The sequence below is a fragment of the Leguminivora glycinivorella genome, chromosome 6 (assembly GCF_023078275.1).
Source record: "Leguminivora glycinivorella isolate SPB_JAAS2020 chromosome 6, LegGlyc_1.1, whole genome shotgun sequence".
NCBI lineage: Eukaryota > Metazoa > Arthropoda > Insecta > Lepidoptera > Tortricidae > Leguminivora > Leguminivora glycinivorella.
The window spans coordinates 23,106,884-23,128,767 of NC_062976.1; the positions used below are offsets into that span (position 1 = coordinate 23,106,884).

Consider the following 21,884-nt stretch of genomic DNA (forward strand, 5'->3'; position numbering starts at 1 on the left):
AGACAGACAGGCACGTCAAACTTATACCTATAACACCCCGTCGTTTTTGCACCGAGGGTTAAAAATTATTAAAACCTATAAATCTTAAAATAGTCCACGGCTTTCCCATTTAAGGTTTTCAGCTCTTCAACGTTGCCATTGAATTTGGTGTTAGGGCATTCCAGCTCTATCTGGCGGATTGTTTGTGGTATGCCACATGCCAATTTTACTACATATCTAGTTAAGAATCTGAACCAAATTGTTAAAACGGAGGTTCAAAAGTTTTAATCCTGGGGGCAATTTTTGAATCTCACATACGGGATTTTGTCAATAAAATACCGGTTGAAACCGGTGACTTGCGTATTGTTTTCAGTGACAATTTTCTGAATTCGAACGCGTGAGACTCAAAAATCCGGCCCCCTGTGTCGAAAGGTGGCAGCACATTTTACATTGACCGTATTGGGGCCATTTTTTTCAAAGTTGTCCACCCCACTTTTTTTTTAGTATTGGAAATTTTTATGTGTTTTCCACTCAGAATCGCGAGCTCTTTCAATCCTAATAGGAGAAAAAAAATGTCCCAAGGTTTTTTTCCCATTTCGTTACCACTTTTTCATACATTTTGTATGGCGGTAACGGAATGGAAGGTTCGAAAAAATTTATGGAAATCTTGGGACATTTTTTTGCTCCTATCAGAATCGAAAGAGCTCTCGATTCTGAGTATGAATCGCGTAAAAAATACCCATGTTGCAGAAAAGTGGTAAGGACAACTTTGAAAAAAATGGCCCATTGACGTGATATAAGTACAAAAAAATCGCTTGTTAGTATGTATGAAGATCGTTTTCGTCTGTGAACGCATGCGTACACATTAACGAGAGATTTTTGGTCAGTGCAAGCCGATTAAGCGTCGATAGGTTTGAGGAAACCCAAAGTTCGTTTTCACATTATTCGATCCGATATCGGAAAGATTTCAAAGGCAAAAATCAAAGATGGCGGCTTGAATGTATGGGATATCGGTCCAACATCCGATATCCGATCGAATAATATGAAAATCCTTTTTGTTTATTACGAAACGCTATAAATTCGCACTAGCCACCAACAGATGGCGTTTTTACCGAACTGTGACCGTGGCGTGGCCCGAATCGATCACCTGTGGCCAAGACATTCGACCGCTTACTTTTGTTTTATTAACACCCGACGCAAAAACGACGGGGTGTTATATGTTTGACGTGTCTGTCTGTCTGTTTATCTGTCTGTCTGTGTGTGTGTGTGTGTGTCTGTGGCATCGTAGCTCTCGAACGGATAAACCGATTTAGATTTAATTTTGTTTGTCTGAAAGCTGAGTTAGTCAGGAGTGTTCTTAGCCATGTTTCATGAAAATCGGTCTACTATGTCGCAGTCGGGGGTTTTTTCAAAATTTTAATTTTGTGGTTAGGTTATTGTATTTAAAATATAAATTATACAGAAAAACATACTGGGTGATGTTTTCCAGTAGATATGATTTCTATTTTAATAATTATAAAATTAGGTAGGTATCTAGGTGACAACAGCAACATTATTATCACATTGCCCAATTGCCCATAGGTACTTACTTCATCTCTGTTTGTAATATTATTAAAAGTACCTATTTGCTTAAGTAAAGTGCTGAATTTATACAGTAATGGAAATTAATTTGTACACTGTACTCAAAGTACGAAACGCTGTAAATTCACACTTGTCACCAACAGATGGCGTTTTTTTACCGAGCTGTAACCGCGGCCCGACCTATCGCCAAGATATTCCAGACCGCGGACATTGGGGGGCTGATTTACTTTTATTTTATTGTATTTAGAACATAAATTACTTGATATTATTAAACATACCTATTTCATTTAGTAACGCGCAATGGAAATTATATAATTTGTACTCTGTACGCAAGTTCTCTTAGTACGAAATGCTATAAATTCGCAGTAGTCACCAACAGATGGCGTTTTTTACCGAATTCTGACCGCGGCCCGACCACCTGTCTCCAAGACAAGACCGCAGATGTTGGGGGGCTGATTTACTTTTGTTTTATTGTGCTTAGAACATAAATTATAGAGAAAAACTGGGTAATGTTTTCGAGTAGAAATTATTACTTATTGAATCATTATATTATATAGATGACAACAGCAATAATATTACAATTATATTGTGAAATACACATAGGTAAATTATCTACAATCATCTTTGTTTGTGATGTTATCAAAAATAGATGTTATTAAAAACCAACGAGGTATCCGCTATGGATAACAATGGAAATTAATTTCAATGTTTGCTTAGGTTAAGGCGATACGGTAGGGGTCAATTCTCCATACAAACGCTCTCGACTATTTCCTCCCTGGTTTTTGAAGATAGAGCAATAATTTTTTGAACACAAATTATTATTATTTTTATCTGTGTCGGACCGTTTTGATTTTTTTGATATTCTGCTTTTTAAAGATTCTAGAGCCAATCAAAAATATCCAAAAACGGCCTTTTTCATTGTGGCGCAAAAAAAGGTGTGATACTCAAGATTGGTAACAAAAAAGCTAAACGGTCCGACATAGATTATTTCATTGTTATTCAGATTCTCAAATTTCGTTCCGATTGATTAAGTTTTGAAGGAGGAAAGAGTCGAGAGCGGAACCTCGATTTGAAAGATTTTTTTGAAATACCTTTTGACTGAGTTGTTCTTAATGGACAGTTTTTTTCGATAAATCTAGTTAATAACACTTGTATATTTAACTAAGATTCCCAAGTTGAAAGGGGGGCTCCTTTCCATTTTAGCATTTTCGCTACCGTATCCTCTTAAGCGCTGGTGGCCTAGCGGTAAGAGCGTGCGACTCTCATCCGGAGGTCGCGGGTTCGAACCCGGCTCGTACTACTGAGTTTTTCTGAACTTATGTGCGAAATTTCATTTGATATTTACCAGTCGCTTTTCGGTGAAGGACAACATCGTGACAAAACCGGACTAATTCCAATAAGGTCTAGTTACCCTTCGGGTTGGAAGGTCAGATGGCAGTCGCTTTCGTAAAACTAGTGCTTACGCCAAATCATGGAATTAGTTGTCAGAGCGGACCCCAGGCTCCCATGAGCCATGACAAATGCCGGGATAACGCAAGGAGGATGATGATGTTTGCTTAGGTAAAAGTAACCACTTTTATTTTAAGCCGCTGTTTAATACAAAACATATAAAGTGTAAGCTTAGCTTAAGTATTTTTAGTTGTAGCAACATAATTTGTAGTTGCCTTATGTTTGCATCTGGCAACTCTCTCTCTTCTTCCGCGATCCAACCCGACGACATTGTACGCGACCACTTAATGTAACTTTAATTGTTTAAAAAGTTAATAAAACGTAATTTAAATTCAAAAAGCGCATTTTGTTTTCTCCATGCGCAAGTGGTCCTTCGAAAAAGTGAAAAAGTCGACCAGTGTTTCGATATTTCAGCAAAAGTGAGTTCGCGGCAAGTACGTCTGCGTGCTAGCCGGCCGTCTATAACGGCTGGTAAATTCGTCGTGGTTGTGCCTGGGCTGGCGCTGCTGGCCTGTAACTTCGTTCTATCTATAATAGAACGAAAATAGCACACGGATGGGAGAGCAAATCATCATCAAAAACCGCAAGTAACTCGGTATAAGTCGAACTTTTCGACCACCGGCATTCTCCATTTTTCTATACAAAGTGAAGTTTGTGCGATCCGCAGCCATCTTGCGGAACTTCGGAGCGGTTACTTGTCATCTGTCATTGGTGTCATATGTCACATTGACATTGACGTTCCAGACCAAAACAAAGTTTATTAGTGTCTCGTGCGTTGTTTTTCAAGTGTTTGTGCATTAATTATCAGTGAAAAATGTCTACCGAAACGGAAACTTTAAAAAAACTACGAGTAAAGAGGTCTCAGTGTAAGGGAACAATCAATAGAATTGAGAATTTTGTAAAAGACCCCGTAAGTTTAGCTGCCGCGAGCGCCGACATTCTTGAGGCGCGCAAGGAAAAGTTAATTTCAACACTCAAAGATTATGAGAAGGTCCAGATGGACATACTAGGCATCGATGAAGGAGACAGCGAACAGGTGGGAGATATTGAAGATAAATATTATTCAATATTAGCCAAAATTAATAGTTCTCTTAAAATGTTGAATACCAAAGTAACTTCAGAGTGCCACAATGCTTCTACTTGCAAGTTACCAACAATTGAAATACCATTCTATGATGGCAAAGACTTCACCAAGTTTAAACCCTTTTTTGACTTGTTTTCTGCTGTAATTGATAACAATAACTCATTGAGTGATGTGCAGAAACTTTTCTATTTGAGAAAGTACTTGCAAGAAGATGCATTGGCAGTAATAGTAAATCTGCCTTTAGTAAATGAATCTTATAAAGAAGCAATACACTTGTTAAAAAGGAGATTTGATAACAAAGCTAGATTAATAGCAAATCATATAAGTATATTGTTGGATATTCCTACAATGCAAAAGGGCACAGCGGTCTCCATACGAACATTTGTTTCCCAAATAAATCAACAAATCCATGCTCTAAAAAATTTAGAAGAACCCGTTGATAAATGGGACATGCTTTTAATTTCAATCTTGACACGCAAATTGGATCAATTTACAAATCGGGCTTATCAATTAGACCGAGATTTAGACACCATGCCTACTATGGCTAGTTTCATTGAGTATTTGGAGAAGCGTGCTATAGCACTTGAAGATAGTCAACAAAATAAACATAGTACCTGCTATGAAGGTACTAACAAACATTTCAATATTAAAAGCACTTGCTATGAAGGTGTTCATAAATCAATACCTAAGGTAACAAATGTGGTATCGAAATCGCTGCCGCCCTGTAGGTATTGTGAAAATAAAGACCATCAGATATATAACTGTCACATATTCAAAATGCTACCTGTTGCTCAGAGGCAATCTTATGTAAAAGAGAAACACATGTGTGATGTGTGTCTTAACAATCATGAAGGGAAATGTAAATTTACATTTAAATGTAAAATATGTAAACAGGGCCACAACACATTGCTGCACCAGGAGCGCAATGTAAGTGTGGACAAGCCCACAATTGTTGATGTCAGCGCGCACCCACCATCACCAGATGCTGGTGAGTTTGAAATTGCAGTAAACACTGTTTTAAATTGTGTGTCCGATAGTGGTGTTTTGTTGCCTACCATAAAGGTCACATTATTAAGTCAAAACAATGAAAAGGTAGTATGCAAGGCATTACTTGACACTGCATCTCAAGGCAGTTTTATAAGATCAGATTTAGTAAGTAGACTTGGCTTAAAGCCCATAATTGAACCAAACAATATTATTGGTTTCCGAAAACAAGTATGTAAGGTGAATGAGTATGTAATTCTGACTCTTCACTCTTGTAAAAATAATGTAAAAATAATTTTAAAATGCCACATTAGTGATGAAATTACTTCTGAACTGCCACAAAGGTCACTAGATCTATCTAGCTATCACATTCCAAAAAATATAACTTTAGCCGATGACACATTTTACATCAGGAATGACATTCCTATCTTACTCGCAGCAAATATCTATTTTAAAATATTGTTGCAGGGTTGCATAAAAACTGAAAATGGACCTGTATTCCAGAATACCATGTTAGGATATATTGTTGGAGGAAGTATTCCTGAAAAAGGTTACATGTAACATTGTAACAAATTTAGTTAATATATCTGATGGTGAAAAGTTGATAAATGTAATGGAGCAATTTTGGCTCTCTGAAAAACTTCCTGAAGTGGAAAAATCCACAAATGATGAATTTGGAAAGGCTGAAAAAATATTTCAGGATTCTGTATCAGTAAAAGACAATAGATTTTATGTTGATATGCCTTTAGCTTTCCCGATGGAAAACTTAAACTTGGGTGACTCATTTTCGGTTGCCTATAATAGATTCATAATGTTAGAAAAAAGGTTACAAAAAGATCCTTTGCTGTTTGAACAATATAAAAAATTTATTGACCTATATCTGGAATTAGGACATGCAAGGACAGTTGATATTGAAAGTTATGACTTAAATGGTCCTGTGTTTTTTCTAGGACACCACTGCGTGTTTAATCCCTCGAGTCGCACCTCACACCATCGTGTGGTCTTTGACGGGTCGATGAGATCTAGAAATGGGACATCGTTGAATCAAGTCATGCTGAATGGGCCTGTTGTACAGAGTGAGCTTTTTGATATTCTTATTTTGTTCAGGACTTATCCATATATTTTAACATGTGACATTCAAAAAATGTTTCGCAATGTTTTTATAAATGAACATCAACGCGGACTTCAAAACATTTTATGGCGCGATTCGCCTAAAGACCCTATCAACTGCTTGCAGCTCCAGACTGTTACATACGGCTTGAAATCAAGCACATTTTTAGCTACAAGAGTTCTCAATGAACTAGCAAATATGCATAAGGATCAGTTCCCTTTGGCCGCACAGGCAATTTATAAAAATACATTTGTTGATGATGTGCTGACTGGTGCTGATGATGTAGAGACGCTTCAGGAGCTGAAAAATCAAATTGTAGAGCTTCTAAAATTAGGTAGTTTCTCATTACATAAATGGTGCTCGAACGATTCTTCACTAATAGCTGATATACCAGGCCCCAATTTCATATAGGTGACAGGTGCGACAATTGTCACAAAATATTACATATGTAGAATTATTGGTTTCACCACGCTGACAGGTGCGACAATTGTAGAATACAATTGTCACGACTAACCATAGGGATAAATGTATCAAATTATGTATAGTAGTTGACTCAAATGGCAATAAGTAAATTTATTTAATGGATATTTTTATATTTATTGGCTGACTATAAATTTAAATGCCTTTGTTAACTTCGATAAAACTTATTTTAAACTATTCATTACCTAAATCCTCTCCCACCATTATATAATTTTCTTCGGTAACATTATTTATGTGTATCAAGTAGGCATTGGTTATGTGTTAGTATTTTGTTTCAAAAACAATATTTCAGTATGGATATAATAAGAAAGATGACTATCTTAAAATTGATTTCCGACCGCAAATTCGTGTTATTTAATAAATTTGATAACAAATTAATATCCGCAATGAAAGTTAATACTTAAATATAAAGGAATAGCTCAACGTTTGATTGAAACGGGTGTATGGCAAAGAAATAGAAATATCTAAGATATATACCTAACTTGGCACTATACTAAGTATTTAATAAGTTTGAATTATTAAGATATATAAAATTTATTTCTTATAAACGTGAATAAAAGAAGAAGTAAAAACATTGACCATTAGGTACTACAATAAAAATATACAAAATACCAAATTAAACAAATTAAAACTATTCTAAACTAATAGTTAAAATGCTTAACTAAACTAAAAATATTTGAATTTGGAATTCGGTGTACCTAAATACGAAGGTAACTCGTTCATTTAAAAACGCTCAAATTAATTTGAGGGTATTTGTATAAAATAATATTAATGATAGCTATTTAGGTTCATAGGTATGTAGTATTTTTTATGATACATAAGTTTAAAAACACAATTTAGTATAATAATATGTATTAACGCAGAGAAATCTCAAAAATATACCTAAGTACTAATAATGTTACGAAGGGGCCAATAGCGTTTACTAACAGCAACACTCTTAACTAATCATCGGTAGGCTTTATGCCCTTGTAATAAGGTACTAACATTGCTGCCGATGGTACAATGATAAAAATAAATTGAGATATCCGTAGTTTGCTACAAATTTAATTTCATATTTACGTAGCATTATTGAATTTTATATCGACGGCGAAGTAACAGGAACTCCTAACTAAGTACGAAAACCTAAGGAATTACTATCACTATCACTAATAGTGTCACTATACCACTCGCATGGGCAGCCATTTTGAACAACGTGTATGTCAACCACAAATTACTACAATTGTCACACAATTCGACACATCTTAATCCTCCTGTCGAGATTCACCGACAATTCTACAAATATGTTGCCTAGAAATAATAATTATTGTTTCACAACATAATTGTAATACATACAATTGTAGCAAAATGCCTGTCATGTTTGTAAGCAATTCTATAGAAAATATTTTATAAAATTTTAATTTGTCACCTGTCATCGACAATTGTCGCTCGACATATGTCACTGACAATTGTAGCCTTTTTGAAATAGGGGCCAGTTGAGCACAGACAAATTGACAGTGTGGAGATCGGTCAAAATGACACTGTGAAGACTCTAGGTCTCACACTCCAAATTAATTCTGATAAATTGACTTTCTCTTGCCCTGCAATTGATGAAGCAACAATGCTCAACACAAAAAGAAAAATTCTCAGTTTTATAGGGAAAATGTTTGACCCACTTGGTTTAATAGGCCCAGTAATTGTGGTGGCCAAGTTATTCATGCAAGAACTCCATAGCTCTTTGCCTAAAGATTGGGACTCTACAATCCCAAACGAACTGTTTCAGCACTGGTCTAAGTTTCTGAACAATTTAAAACAAATGGGTCAAATTAAAATAGATAGATGTGTAAATTTTAACTTAGTATCTCATGTAGAGTTAATAGGATATGCCGATGCATCCATAAAAGCCTTCGGAGGCTGTCTCTACCTAAGAGTCTTTATGACTGACGGCTCAGTTAGAGTGAACCTATTATGTTCGAAATCCCGAGTGTCATCACTGAGCAAATCTCATACTATTCCTCAATTGGAGCTCTCTGCTGCTCTACTTTTAGCACAATTGTCAAGTAGAGTCAGTAACATTTTAAATGATCGAGTATCTCATAAAGTATTTCTCTATAGTGATTCCCAAATTGTTTTGTGGTGGATCAAGACAGAAGCAGCAAAGAGTACTGTATATGTAAAAAATAGAGTCAAGCAAATTGTAGAGCTAACTGAAAAATCACAGTGGTTGAATGTTAGATCAAAAGATAATCCTGCTGATCTTTTATCAAGGGGAATTGAACCTCACAGGCTGCAGGAGTGTCATCTGTGGTGGCATGGTTCACCTAGTCTTAGCGATGTGAGTTATTCACATACAAATTCAGAAGAATTTAATTATGAAAATATTGAAAATATTATGCCTTTTACAGACTCGCATGAGACAGTCAGTGCACCTTCTGAAAATGTAAAGGGAATCTTGTGCCATGCTACAAATGTAGAGCCCCTAGATTTATTAAACAAATATTCTAATATAAATAAACTTCAAAGGGTGGTAGCTATTATTTATAGATTTTATAATAACTGCTTGAACAAAAATAATAAAATAACAAGCAGCTACTTAACTGCAAATGAATTGCGTGACTCTATGTTGAAAATTGTACGTTGTACTCAGGTAGAGCATTTAAGTAAAGAATTAGTCTTGCTCTCCAAAAATAAGCCTGTGACAATTAGCGATCAAATAGTATTTTTAGATAAATACAATGTCATTAGGGCTGTGGGAAGACTGCAAAATGCAGACAACTTGCCTTATGACAAGCGGCATCCTGCAATACTTCCAAAAAGCTCCTTTATTACCAAACTTATTTAGAACGGGAGCACTTAAGACTTTTGCATGGAGGTGCTAGACAAGTGTTAGGCTCTCTATCTCAGAGGTACCATCTCGTGAATGGTATACGAGAAGTAAAAAAGGTCGTACATAAATGTATGAAATGCATACGAATGAAAGCTGAAGCAGCAAAGCAGTTGATGGGAGACCTTTCTAAAGAAAGAATCACACAAAGCAGACCCTTTCAGCATGTAGGAATCGATTTCTGCGGCCCCTTTAACGTAAAGGTGTCTCGCATCAGGAAGCCTGTTATCACTAAAGGCTATATCGCGCTTTTTGTTTGCTTTGCTGTAAAAGCGATACACTTAGAACTTGTTTCTGATCTCACGACCGAAACTTTCTTAGCATGTCTTAAGCGTTTTATTTCTCGGCGTGGCATGCCCACAAATATTTATTGTGACAATGCAAAAACCTTTAAAGGTGCTTGTAATACATTAAACAAATTGTATGACCTATTTTCCTCCAAACATTGTAGAGACTCTGTTAACGAATTCTGTTCAGATAGGTACATAACATTCAATTGGATACCGAGTTACTCCCAACGTTCGGAGGAATTTGGGAATGTGGGGTGAAAGGTTTCAAACATCACTTTAAAAGAATAGTAGGCAATTTGTGCCTGACCTACGAACAACTTAATACTGTAATCATAGAAATTGAAGGCATTATGAATAGTAGACCTTTACTCTCTGCTATCTCTAATGATTGTGAATATATTACCCCTGGACACTTCATTTGTGGCACAGCTTTGACGAGTTATCCTGAAATTGATCTCACTGAAACTTCAGTAAATAGAGTTTCATTTTGGAAAATGTGTACCAAGCTTAAGCAAGATTTCTGGAAAACCTGGTCTCAAACTTATTTAACTCAGCTCCAAAGCCGCCCCAAATGGAAATACCAGCAAACCAATTTAAAAGAAGGTGATTTGGTAATTGTAAAAGATATAAACACCTCTCCATTAAATTGGCCAATGGCTCGCATAGTAAAAACTTTCCCTGGTAGGGACGGATTAGTAAGAGTAGCTGATGTTAAAATCAATAATAAAATATTCCGTAGAGCCATTACCAAATTATGTCCTTTACCTGTGATGTAGAGCTCATATATTTTCTTATATTTAGATTTAATTGGCGGGTCCAACCTTTACTGTAATGTAATACTGCCTGGCCCCAACTATGTTTAATACAAAACATATAAAGTGTAAGCTTAGCTTAAGTATTTTTAGTTGTAGCAACATAATTTGTAGTTGCCTTATGTTTGCATCTGGCAACTCTCTCTCTTCTTCCGCGATCCAACCCGACGACATTGTACGCGACCACTTAATGTAACTTTAATTGTTTAAAAAGTTAATAAAACGTAATTTAAATTCAAAAAGCGCATTTTGTTTTCTCCAGCCGCCATCTTTGATTTTTGCCTTTGAAATACTTCCTACATCAGATATCGGATCGGATAACATGAAGCACTTACGCAGTAAACATTATTAATTATAAAAATATATATATAGGAAGTGGCGCTAGTTAACTAACATTAGCGTTATACTTTGTCAAATAAGTCTGTCCGTGAACAAAGAAAACTATATGCATCCTTTTCTTTAGGGTGCTATAGAAAAGGATACCTATAGTTTTCTTTGTTCTTATTTACGGACAGACTTGTTTGACAGAGTATAGTTAAAGGGTAAATACCACCTACTCAATTGTTTCCTAAAAGACATAAACCTATAAAATAAAGATTAAGATTTCAGTCTCTCTAACTAAATTAAACTACCAACACAACCATAAACATTATCCTCATAACAATTAATAAAATAAAAACCCCGATAAGGATATTAATAATTAAAAGTATCCACAGGAGGTCTAATTAGTTTCGAAGTCTTCATCTTCCATCTCTTTTTACCCAGTGAAAAAAAGCGGGATAAAATTTCGGTAGCTCGATTATTAATTGGGGTTCATTTTAAAGGTTAATCTAAATGTTTGCTTTGGATATTTTTAAAGGGGAACGTAAAATGTTTCTCTTTCATTTATTTTTTTGACCGTTACTTAATTAGCTACAAAACATTATAACACAATTATTATAGACTAATATAAATATCTTGTTTAGTTATCCTTTTGGTGAGAAGGTCAAATGGCAGTCGATTTCGTAAAACTAGTGCCTACGCCAAATATTGGGATTAGTCAAAGCGGACCCCAGGCTCCCATGATCCGTGGCGAATGTAATGCAAGGAGGCGGATGATGATAATTTTAGCTTAGGTATAAGAAAAAGGATCACCCGTGCCGCACACCTAACTAGGTACAGTGATCTGCAAAATTACATCGAGAAAATTATGAATGAATTCATTGATAAATTCGCCATCCACTTTTGCAGCCGGCTGTACATAAATATGTGCCATCTGTGTAAAGGGGTCTTGTTGTCGATGGAGCTTATGGCGTTATGTTACGTCACAGTATAATAAAGAGTACTATCGTACAGTATGGCCACTTCCGCTCCCCGCTGAAAGCGCCGCCCACCCCCTCTCGGTTACCTCACAGTTACCGCCTGTCAAAAACGCGAACAGTCGACCTGTCATATCTCACTCATACAAGCACGGTATGCGTTCACCTACACGAGCTTAGAATGTGTGCTAGGAACGCGCCTCTTTCATATATTTGATCGCTAGTGTCCGAGATGTGGTTACGGTCTCAGTCTGTGACATCACTCAAGGTGAATCTGAAGAAACTTTGGCTTTCTGAACAAGTATGATAATCATTAAATAAATAAATGTCATATACAAAGAAAATGTGACCAAGGCCTCCCAGTGTTCCGAGCTGGAATCGAACCAGCGTACTCCGTTAACCGGACGGATGCCTGTAAAACCACTCGGCCATCGGATCACGAAAGCAAATCACGAAATACAAATTAAAATATTTTCAAATGAGAATAATTTAATTTGTTCTAAGTATGATAATGGTTGGGAATTTTATATACCTCTATAATATACTTCTTGCGATATTTATATATGAATATTATGTATGTATTTTGTATTTTATTTATGTACTCTAGTATGTAATTTATTTTATAGTGTAATTTTGTATTTACGTAGTTTATTTAATTGTTAGCAATATTTTGGATTACTTTTGACCTTTATTGTCCTGTAAGTTAAGGTTAGCTGGAAGAGATCCCTTATAGGGATAAGCTCGCCTTTGTATATCTATTCCTATAAACTGTTGTACACAATAAAGTGATTACTACTACTACTACAAAGATGGCGCCACGGGACGTAAACGCCATCGACAATAAAGTACCTTTACCATAACGTTACAATGTAATAAGTAATTAGATACCGTAATATTATTATAGCACACATTTTTGGCGCTTTATCTGACTCGTGTAACACCTTGACTGTACAAAATATTAACAATTTTGTAAACATCAGAGCTAGATCGGTCAAAAAGAGAAATAAAAAAACAAAGTGTGATGTAAAGCTGCATTTTTGGTATATTATTTAGGGTCCTTGGAGGACTGTGAAACTATGTTTTGCAAGCAAAAAAAGGGTGTGCTTTTTTTTTAATTTGCAAAAAACTGCAAAAAAATCGGAATTTTTTTAGTTTTTGTAGTGTCATTTAAAAACTAGACATTTTAGGCAATAAGTTGCTTCGCAAAGGTTAAAGAACATTAAATTTGAAATCATTTGAGCCTACTCGCAATGCCGTATCTCAAACAGTTTTTGAGATATGACACTTCAAAAAAGGGTATTTTTCCCCCTCTTTATGAAAATTTTCGTTTTGCCAATATTTTGAGACAGATTTCAGCAAAACATATCACGGTATTATATATTTTGCGAAATAAAGTTGTAGAAAATTTAATTAGCTTTCATTTAAGACCAAAAGAGGGCCAGTTAGTCAAATAATCAAATTTATAACCTAAAAAAATAATAATAGCATAAATCTAGTATAACTATATAGATCAGAAATGAGTGGTGGAGGGTGATGGCCAAACGGGATAGTTTACGTGATATATATTTCAAGAGACGTAACAAAGAAGGCGTTATTATTATTTGGGGACTGTTCAAGTATTACGTAAGCACTATAACAATAATAGGCATTATACGTAAGCACTATAATTATAGGGGCCGAGGAGGTGATTGCTCTGCTTATAGGGTTTTGGTGATGATTTAGAGCTTTCATTACTTTTTTGCTGACAAGGGAAATGGGGGGAGGGTATATATTTGTAATAAATTAGCATAAGTAACTCTTGAATGGCCCCTTGTCCTTGACGTAGTCCCATTTTTACTTCCTTCTATACTATGAGAAATACTACTATGTATTCTACGTCAGACTTATATTGACTGGGATATAGACCGTGATTAACTTTTTTATTTTTGTCGTGCTCCCGATATTTCTAAAAATGAAGAAGGCGGGTGCAGGTATAAATCCGGTCGCATTCACACACGATGGTCTGTCCAAACACACTACACTTACAATGTCACTACGTTTGTTCAATTCTGACTTCACTTACTCAAACAAATCACTGGATTCCATACATTTGATAGTTTGAAGTCATCAAGTATGTTGTGGCGCGTTCCGTCGACATTACCATAGGACTAAGCAACTTGACCGTCGCAATCCTAAGCCATGAGGAACAGAGGAAGAAGAAAAGTGTCATTATTTTTGACTGCAGCAATGTGTTCTTTAATTCTGCAGGCAGTGCGCTTGGTCGGCCGTATCATAACTCTTAATGTATTCAACATGTTTGACGTATGTTGTCTGGACAGTCAGTGGCCTTTTTCACCGCAGTGATATTAACACCTTGACACGCCCAAATCTGTACTAATTTCTAGTGTTGATTTTTAGATGAATAGTGTTTGAGTCATCGATCTAAACTACCTAGATGCACCATCACGGCTTAGAATGTGTCCGCAGCAAATTGTGCTTGAAAATGTTCTAAGCACAATTGGGCGGTCAGTAGCGCTTCATCCGCCGTGTCGGCAACATGCCTAAGTGCTCCGTAAAAAAGTGCAAAAATAACACCTTATATACGTTAAAAAAGGTTGACGTATCGTATTTCCGGTAAGTAATTGTTAATAATTTTATAATGTTATGCATTTGTGGCCAAAATGGCTTCCTAACTTACTAAAAACATTTATTTTCTAGAATAATTAAAGTAAATTCCTTGATTTGGTCTTACGCAGTTTGTCTCTTTCTCTCGCGCTATACTAGTAATGAGCGGACGGCGACAAAAGATAGTTGAAGTGGAACATAGTTAAAAATGGAATGATGGAGTCGCTAATTTATATTTTTTGTAAAAGAAGCCTATTTCATATTAATAATGTATGTATTTATTTATTATTATGGACCAATAAGTCTGAAATAAATGATTTCAATTCAATAACATTAATACATATCTTATAAATTACTTTAATTATAAAAAGAAACAACCCGGGAATAGCAAATTCGTTTTTAAGTAATAAAAAGGTTTTTATTCCAGATTCCCAAAAAAAGACGTTAAAAGGGAAAAATGGCGCAAGATTATAGCTGAGGAGCGGAGAGAAGATTTGCCCACACAAAGCTTTGAAAGAAATTACGTAGAATAATAAATTAATGTCATCATTCAATTCTTCTTTGTTTTAATAGCTACTTAATTCATATTCTCCAAGTGCTCCATCCCTCACACACCACATACAATCCCTCAACTGTTTAATACCTTAAATATCGTAGATAGTATATATATATATTGCTGAAAGAAGACTTTATTTTATTTTCAAAACTTAGAAACTTTGAAAACCGGTCTGGCACAGTCGGTAGTGACCCTGCCTGCTACACCGCGGTCCCGGGTTCGAATCCCGGTAAGGGCATTTGTTTGTGTGATGAGCACAGATATTTGTTCCCGAGTCATGGATGTTTTCTATGTATATAAGTATTTATATATTATATATATCGTTGTCTGAGTACCCACAACACAAGCCTTCTTGAGCTTACCGTGGGCCTCAGTCAATCTGTGTAAGAATGTCCTATAATATTTATTTATTTATTTAGTAAATGTGCATTCAATTTTTTTTAATTTTTACTATGAGGAAGTCCTCACCATAAGTATACAGGATGTATTTTGATAGCGGGTCAGTAAGGCCGGTATGAGATCCCGTAGTCCTACATGAAAATAGTCTAAGGGGACCATCCATCAATTTTAAATTGATGAAAAATGGCATTTACAGATTTTGGAAAATTTTTCATTTTTCATAAATTTCAAATTGATGGATGGTCCCCTTAGAATATTTTCATGTAGGACTACGGGATCTCATACCGGCCTTACTGACCCGCTATCAAAATACACCCTGTATAAGTCCTCATAGTAAAAATCAAAAAAATAATAATGCACTTTTACTAAGTTTTAAACATAAAATGAAGTCTTCTTTCAGCGAAATATGCTATCTACGATATTTAAGGTACTTTCCCTCCATGTGACATCGCCGTGGGACACCCTGTATATACCTCAGTTGACTCTATTTAATAATGCAAACATTGCAAAACGTGGAGGTATTGATCAGTTGCAATTGTCCCCCAGTCCAAATTGTCCCGCCGTACCTTATATATTTTTTTGTTTGAGATAATATCAATAAAAATATCATACAGTAAAAACTCATTTTTTTCGCTTAAAATACGCAACATCTCGAAAAATGTTATACCAAACGTTTTGTTCCTTAAGAAATTTTCTATCTAATAGGATTTTTTAAAACAGTTTTTCGCACAAATACCGCAAATTTCCTCATTCTCGCCTTTCATCTCATAGCGCGACTCCCATGATGCCTCTGTCCATCCTCGTTCCCAATGTAAAAATGGCGTTTAGATTGTTGCAGCGCGAACGAAATTAAACTTATGTTGGTTGCAATAAGACGTAGATTTGTTTAAAAATATGCACACCTGCGATCTGCGGTAATAAAATTTTATGGCTTTCGCGATGATCACATTCATTAATGTCATAACCGCCAATTGCTTGCATTTGAAATCGAACTTTAAGTACTAAGAAATAACGTTGTTTTTGTAAAAAAATGAAAGTAGTTTTACTACATTGCGAAGTTTTCGTTTGTCAACTAGACGCACACATTTGCAACTAAGCGATCGGACACTTTTGAGTGTCGAATTTGCAGGTGATAGTGTATCTAGGTAAGTTTAAATCGATGGTTTGAGTGCTATTAAAAAATGACCATTTCAAACACAAATTCTAGTGTTGCAAAATATCACTCGTACTCGGCCACTGCAATAGTCGAGCCACATTGGTGTTGGTGTTCACCACTTCACACCAATGAAGGTTTTCTGAATCGTTTTTTCGTCAGGCGGCGATACTGATGTGCCAGGTCTTTCTCACATCAAAATTCAGAATCCAGCAATAATAGTAAATCGCCACTCATTTTATTTAGTTCCACTGTTTCAGTGGCCGAGTATGACTGATATTTTGTGACGCTTGTGTTTGTGGTAATTTTTAAGAGCACTCACACACTATACAATCCATCCATCCAGCCATCTAAAATTTAATACCATAGGCAATACACAGATATTAAAAAAAAACACACACACTTTAAGATACCTGACTGTCTAGACAACATACGAAACATAATATTAAAATATCTGGGCAACCGAGCGAATTCTGTTTCGTATCCTTGACATGTGTCGCCATCTAGTTCAAAAATGAATAGTACCTACATCGAGCGAAAGAATTCTCAGCCTTAACAACACAACTACTCCACACGAGATGGCGCGCATTTCGCCACAAAAACTCAAATAGTGTATTTTTCTATTCGTTTTAGCACAGGTCAAGACCTGTGTCGCCATCTAGTGTTTGCAATAAATAGTACTTACATCGACCGAAAGAATTCTGTCTTAACAGTACAACTACTGCACACGAGATGGCGCCCGAAGAAAAACGCATGAAAACTCGAAAATTCGCGTTTTCCGGGACCTAAGGATAAGTTAGACCGATTTTTCACCCCCAAAAACCCCCACATAACAAATTTCTGCGAAATCGTTAGAGCGGTTTCCGAGATCGTCAGTGTAAATAAATATATATATATAAATAAATAAATAAATAAATAAATAAATAAATATACAAGAATTGCTCGTTTAAAAGTATAAGATACATTGTTCTACACACCTTGCCCCATACAAAATGTATAGAGGGAAGTAACAAGTGGAAGTATGTCAAAGACAAGGGGCCGTTCAACTATTAAGTAAGAAACTGTACAGTAAAATTTTCTACAATTTTATTTCGCAAAATATATAATACCGTGATATGTTTTGCTGAAATCTGTCTCAAAATATTGGCAAAACGAAAATTTTCATAAAGAGGGGGAAAAATACCCTTTTTTGAAGTGTCATATCTCAAAAACTGTTTGAGATACGGCATTGCGAGTAGGCTCAAATGATTTCAAATTTAATGTTCTTTAACCTTTGCGAAGCAACTTATTGCCTAAAATGTCTAGTTTTTAAATGACACTACAAAAACTAAAAAAAGTCCGATTTTTTTGCAGTTTTTTGCAAATTAAAAAAAAAGCACACACTTTTTTTGCTTGCAAAACATAGTTTCACATTCCTTCAAGGACCCTAAATAATATACCAAAAATGCAGCTTTACATCACACTTTGTTTTTTTAGCAGATTTTCGTGTAAGATTTGACCGGTCTAAGCAATAAATCTTTCACATATCGTTAATTATAAAGGTCTCTAAGAAATAATATACTTACAAGGTCGTTTGTAATATCTCATTTGCAAAATTCATAACTAAGCATAATATTAGACAGAGCCTAATTTCAAGAAAAAATCAATTTTTTCACGGTCCGTTAAGATCAAGAACCTTGATGAATATTCTACGTTTTAGATAGGTATAAAAAGCGAAAAAATATAGTCTGAAATCATTCAAATAGTCTCATTTGATACAGCAACATGTTCACTAAAGTAGTATTACTCGCCGCTTGCCTATTTGGCTTGGCTCAGGCGGGAGCGTTGGCCGGGTATGGTGGTCTTGGAAGTCTTGGCTACGGTTCTGGACTTGGCTACGCCGGTGTGGGCCATGTAGCTGGGCTTGGCTACGGTAGCGTCGGCGGTTTGGGATACGCCGGTGCCCCTGCGACGTCTTACGTTCACCGTGTTGACCACACTGGACATGGTTACGGCCTTGGTGGTTACGGAGCTGGCTACGGCGCTGGTTACGCTGGCTACGGACGTGGACTGTATGGTCACGGTGGCTGGTAAATGATTCACGAATTGACATCAGGCAATGGCGTTTTATGTATGTATTGTAATGAAATATAATGACATATTACGTGGTTCGATGTTAACAGGGCCCTCATAGTGTGCTTCATACATACTATTCTCATCAAAATACCAACATTGGCCTTATTGGAAATGAAGCGTAAAGCACTGGACCACATTTTGGAAAATACTATCTATATATAGCTATGTATTTACATTTTTATTTCTATCAGTTCTATCACCCAATTTTTTTTTAAATATGTAATAATGTAACATAACGATTTATTTATTTTTAATTTTTTATGTGTCTATTGAAATAAAACATGAATAATCATAAAATTTTTAAGTACTACTTTTATTGTCTATATCTATATTATCTATTGATAATCCTTGAAATCTTTTAGTTAGGGTGAAAGAAAAAAAAATATTTTAAAATGAAATTAGATATTTCCAATTCCAAAAATAATTATATTGTGCTAATCTCTCAAAAATATCTGCCATTCGTATAAACATTAACTACATGTCTTAATGCGTTTTCACATTATCCGATCCGATATCTGATGTCGGACCGATATTCCATACATTTAAGCCGCCATATTGGACTTTTGCCTTTCAAGTCCTTCCGACATCCGATATCGGATCGGATGATGTGAAAACGCACTAATATTTACCTACCTACGGCTGTTTAGAAGGCTATGATTTTTCTGCGATCCCACAAAAATTCCAGCAAATTATTAAATTACTCAACAGTATACTAATTCAGCAGCATGATTGATGCTAAAAAACCCCGCTTAAAAGCCCCATTCACCCCGTTTCATTTTTTACACCCAAAAATTTCGACCAACTAAATAAATGTGGGTAATTGCGTGATTTATGCCCGTGTGTGGAATGCTTTTAAATATGACATGCTATCAATCTACGTTGTAAAGTAGCTCCAAATATAATTTGACCCCTTGATGTATACTAAATGTAGGTAATATGAGGTCAGATTACAGGGCCCAGTTTTTAAAGTTCTATGGTTGTATTGTAGCTACAAAGAGGATCGAGTAGTATAGAGAGTTACTGTCGAAGTAAAATGTGTAATCACAATGCATTGACTGCCATCTCTCGACACAGGCTTAAAACTTTTGAACCTCCGTTTTGACATTTTGGCCCATATTGTCAGCTTGATATGTGTTAAAATGTTAAATATTAATATTAGCGCCATCTAGCTGAGCGTACCCCAAAGGTGTAATGCCATCTAGGCCACCGTACCTTATTCGGTATGGTACTGACGTACGTTTTTTTCTTAGACTTTATCTGTCTATACGGAATTATATATGTCTTTGGTAGCTATAATCAATTATAATATTTATATATTAATCTTTATTATTTTATGTAATATGTCTTAAGTGCGTTTTCAGATTATCCGGTCCGATATCGGATGTAGGACCGATCCCATACATTTAAGCCGCCAACTTTGATTTTTGGCTTTGAAATCCTTCCGACATCCGTTATCGGATCGGATAATGTGGAAACGCACTAACTTTCCATAGATACTAGTTTAGTATGACAAGTGTGAAGGGATAGCCAGTCAGTTTATAGCAAGTTTATATTTAAAAAAAGGCATCTTAGAAAAAAAATAGAAATTTATGCAGCTCGGAAAAAATTAAAATTATACCACAGAAGAAATCTGACAAATGGCCAAAAATATTAAAAATATCTATATTTTTATTTGATCGGAAATTAATATTCAAAATATTTTTGATAATTTTAATGAAAAAATGAAAAAAAAAAAAAAAAAATTAGGTACGCCCCCGGGTGGGCTCGAACCACCAACCTTTCGGTTAACAGCCGAACGCGCTAACCAATTGCGCCACGGAGGCGATGATCGCCGGCGCGAAATTACTCTCTACGTTTTATGATGCTCATCTAGCACGCGTGATGACGTCATCTAGTCTGAAGATTGTAAACTAATCACGAATGTTATACATTGCTGCAAAGACATATGTAACTCCGTATAGACGGATAAAGTCTAAGAAAAAACGTACCTCAAAGCCCTAGAGAAAAAGGCACCACAAGGTACGGTGGCCTAGATGGCGTTACACCTTTGAGGAACGCTCAGCTAGACGGCGCTAATACATATTCATATTTGACATTTTAACACATATCAAGCTAACAATATGGGCCAAATTGTCAAAACTGAGGTTCAAAAGTTTTAAGCTTGTGTCGAGAGATGGCAGTCTAATATGCACTGTGATTAATACACATTTTACTTTGACAGTAACTCTCTATAATACTCGGTCCTCTTTGATTGCTGTTAAGTATTTATTTATGGATAAGATAACTAGTAATTGCTGTAATTGTATCACTAATTATATTCAAGTAAGTAGTATAATTAAAAGTACCTAGCCTTAAATACCTATGACAGATATATTGTATTACCTATTGTTTTCGGTACTTGTTTGAACAGATGATAAATATTTTTCCCCTCACTAGCTCGGAAACACGTGTTTTGTCCTTTAATACCAGCGGGTAAAAACGCATTTTATCCACTAGTGGGTAAAGTAATTTGACCTTGAATAAAGTCAAATTAACTGCTTTAAAATTGACAAAAGTAGGTGAATCTAGTAATTAAGATGATTTACCACCTGTGGAACTACTGGAAGCAGTGATCAACGCATTTTTTTGCGTTGTAGTTTCCTCGCTGTAGTGAGGGGAAAAAGTTTTGTGTTACACTCGGGTGCAAATGTATTTTACTTCTTGTGTGTTAAAAAACTCGCAAGTTCAGGATTCTATTCTCGAACCACTCGCTTCGCTCGTGGTTCAACTATAGAATCCTTTCACTTGCTCGTTTTTCAATTCCACACTCGGCGTTAAAATACAACTTTGCCCCCTTGTATAACAAATAACTATAATTCGTGGCCAAGGAGTACGTAAATAATTACGTTAATTGTTGTTTTGATAGTTTAATAGGTACTTAATGATAATATTGGTTACATATTAACTTCTAATTATATCTGTAACTATCTTCCATAGATTAATAAATATAGTTATAACTATTATTAAATTAAAACGGGACTTAATCGCGTAAAACTTACGTTTTATATTTAACCCGACGTTTCGGACATGACATTACGTCCGTGGTCACGCTACGTGGTTTGCTAGAGTCAGGACCGAACCACTGGATTG

At 35.6% G+C, this 21,884-nt stretch overlaps 2 protein-coding genes and 1 non-coding gene across 3 annotated transcripts; 2 read left to right on the forward strand and 1 right to left on the reverse strand.

Annotated features, from left to right (window-relative positions):
* Positions 1-3,552: 3,552 nt before the first annotated feature.
* Positions 3,553-9,088, forward strand: LOC125227077. The gene is made up of 5 exons (XM_048131269.1): positions 3,553-4,045; positions 4,988-5,081; positions 6,028-6,582; positions 8,141-8,595; positions 9,050-9,088. Exons 1-5 carry the CDS (start codon positions 3,824-3,826, stop codon positions 9,086-9,088), a joined length of 1,365 nt encoding a protein of 454 aa, XP_047987226.1. The 5' UTR covers positions 3,553-3,823.
* Positions 9,089-18,359: 9,271 nt separating this feature from the next.
* LOC125227487 (keratin-associated protein 19-2-like) lies at positions 18,360-19,059 on the forward strand. The gene has a single exon (XM_048131815.1). It carries the CDS (start codon positions 18,405-18,407, stop codon positions 18,711-18,713), a length of 309 nt encoding a protein of 102 aa, XP_047987772.1. The 5' UTR covers positions 18,360-18,404; the 3' UTR covers positions 18,714-19,059.
* Positions 19,060-20,504: 1,445 nt separating this feature from the next.
* Positions 20,505-20,578, reverse strand: Trnan-guu. Its single transcript has one exon. It is a non-coding gene; the product is annotated as a tRNA-Asn (tRNA).
* Between the last annotated feature and the right edge of the window lie 1,306 nt (positions 20,579-21,884).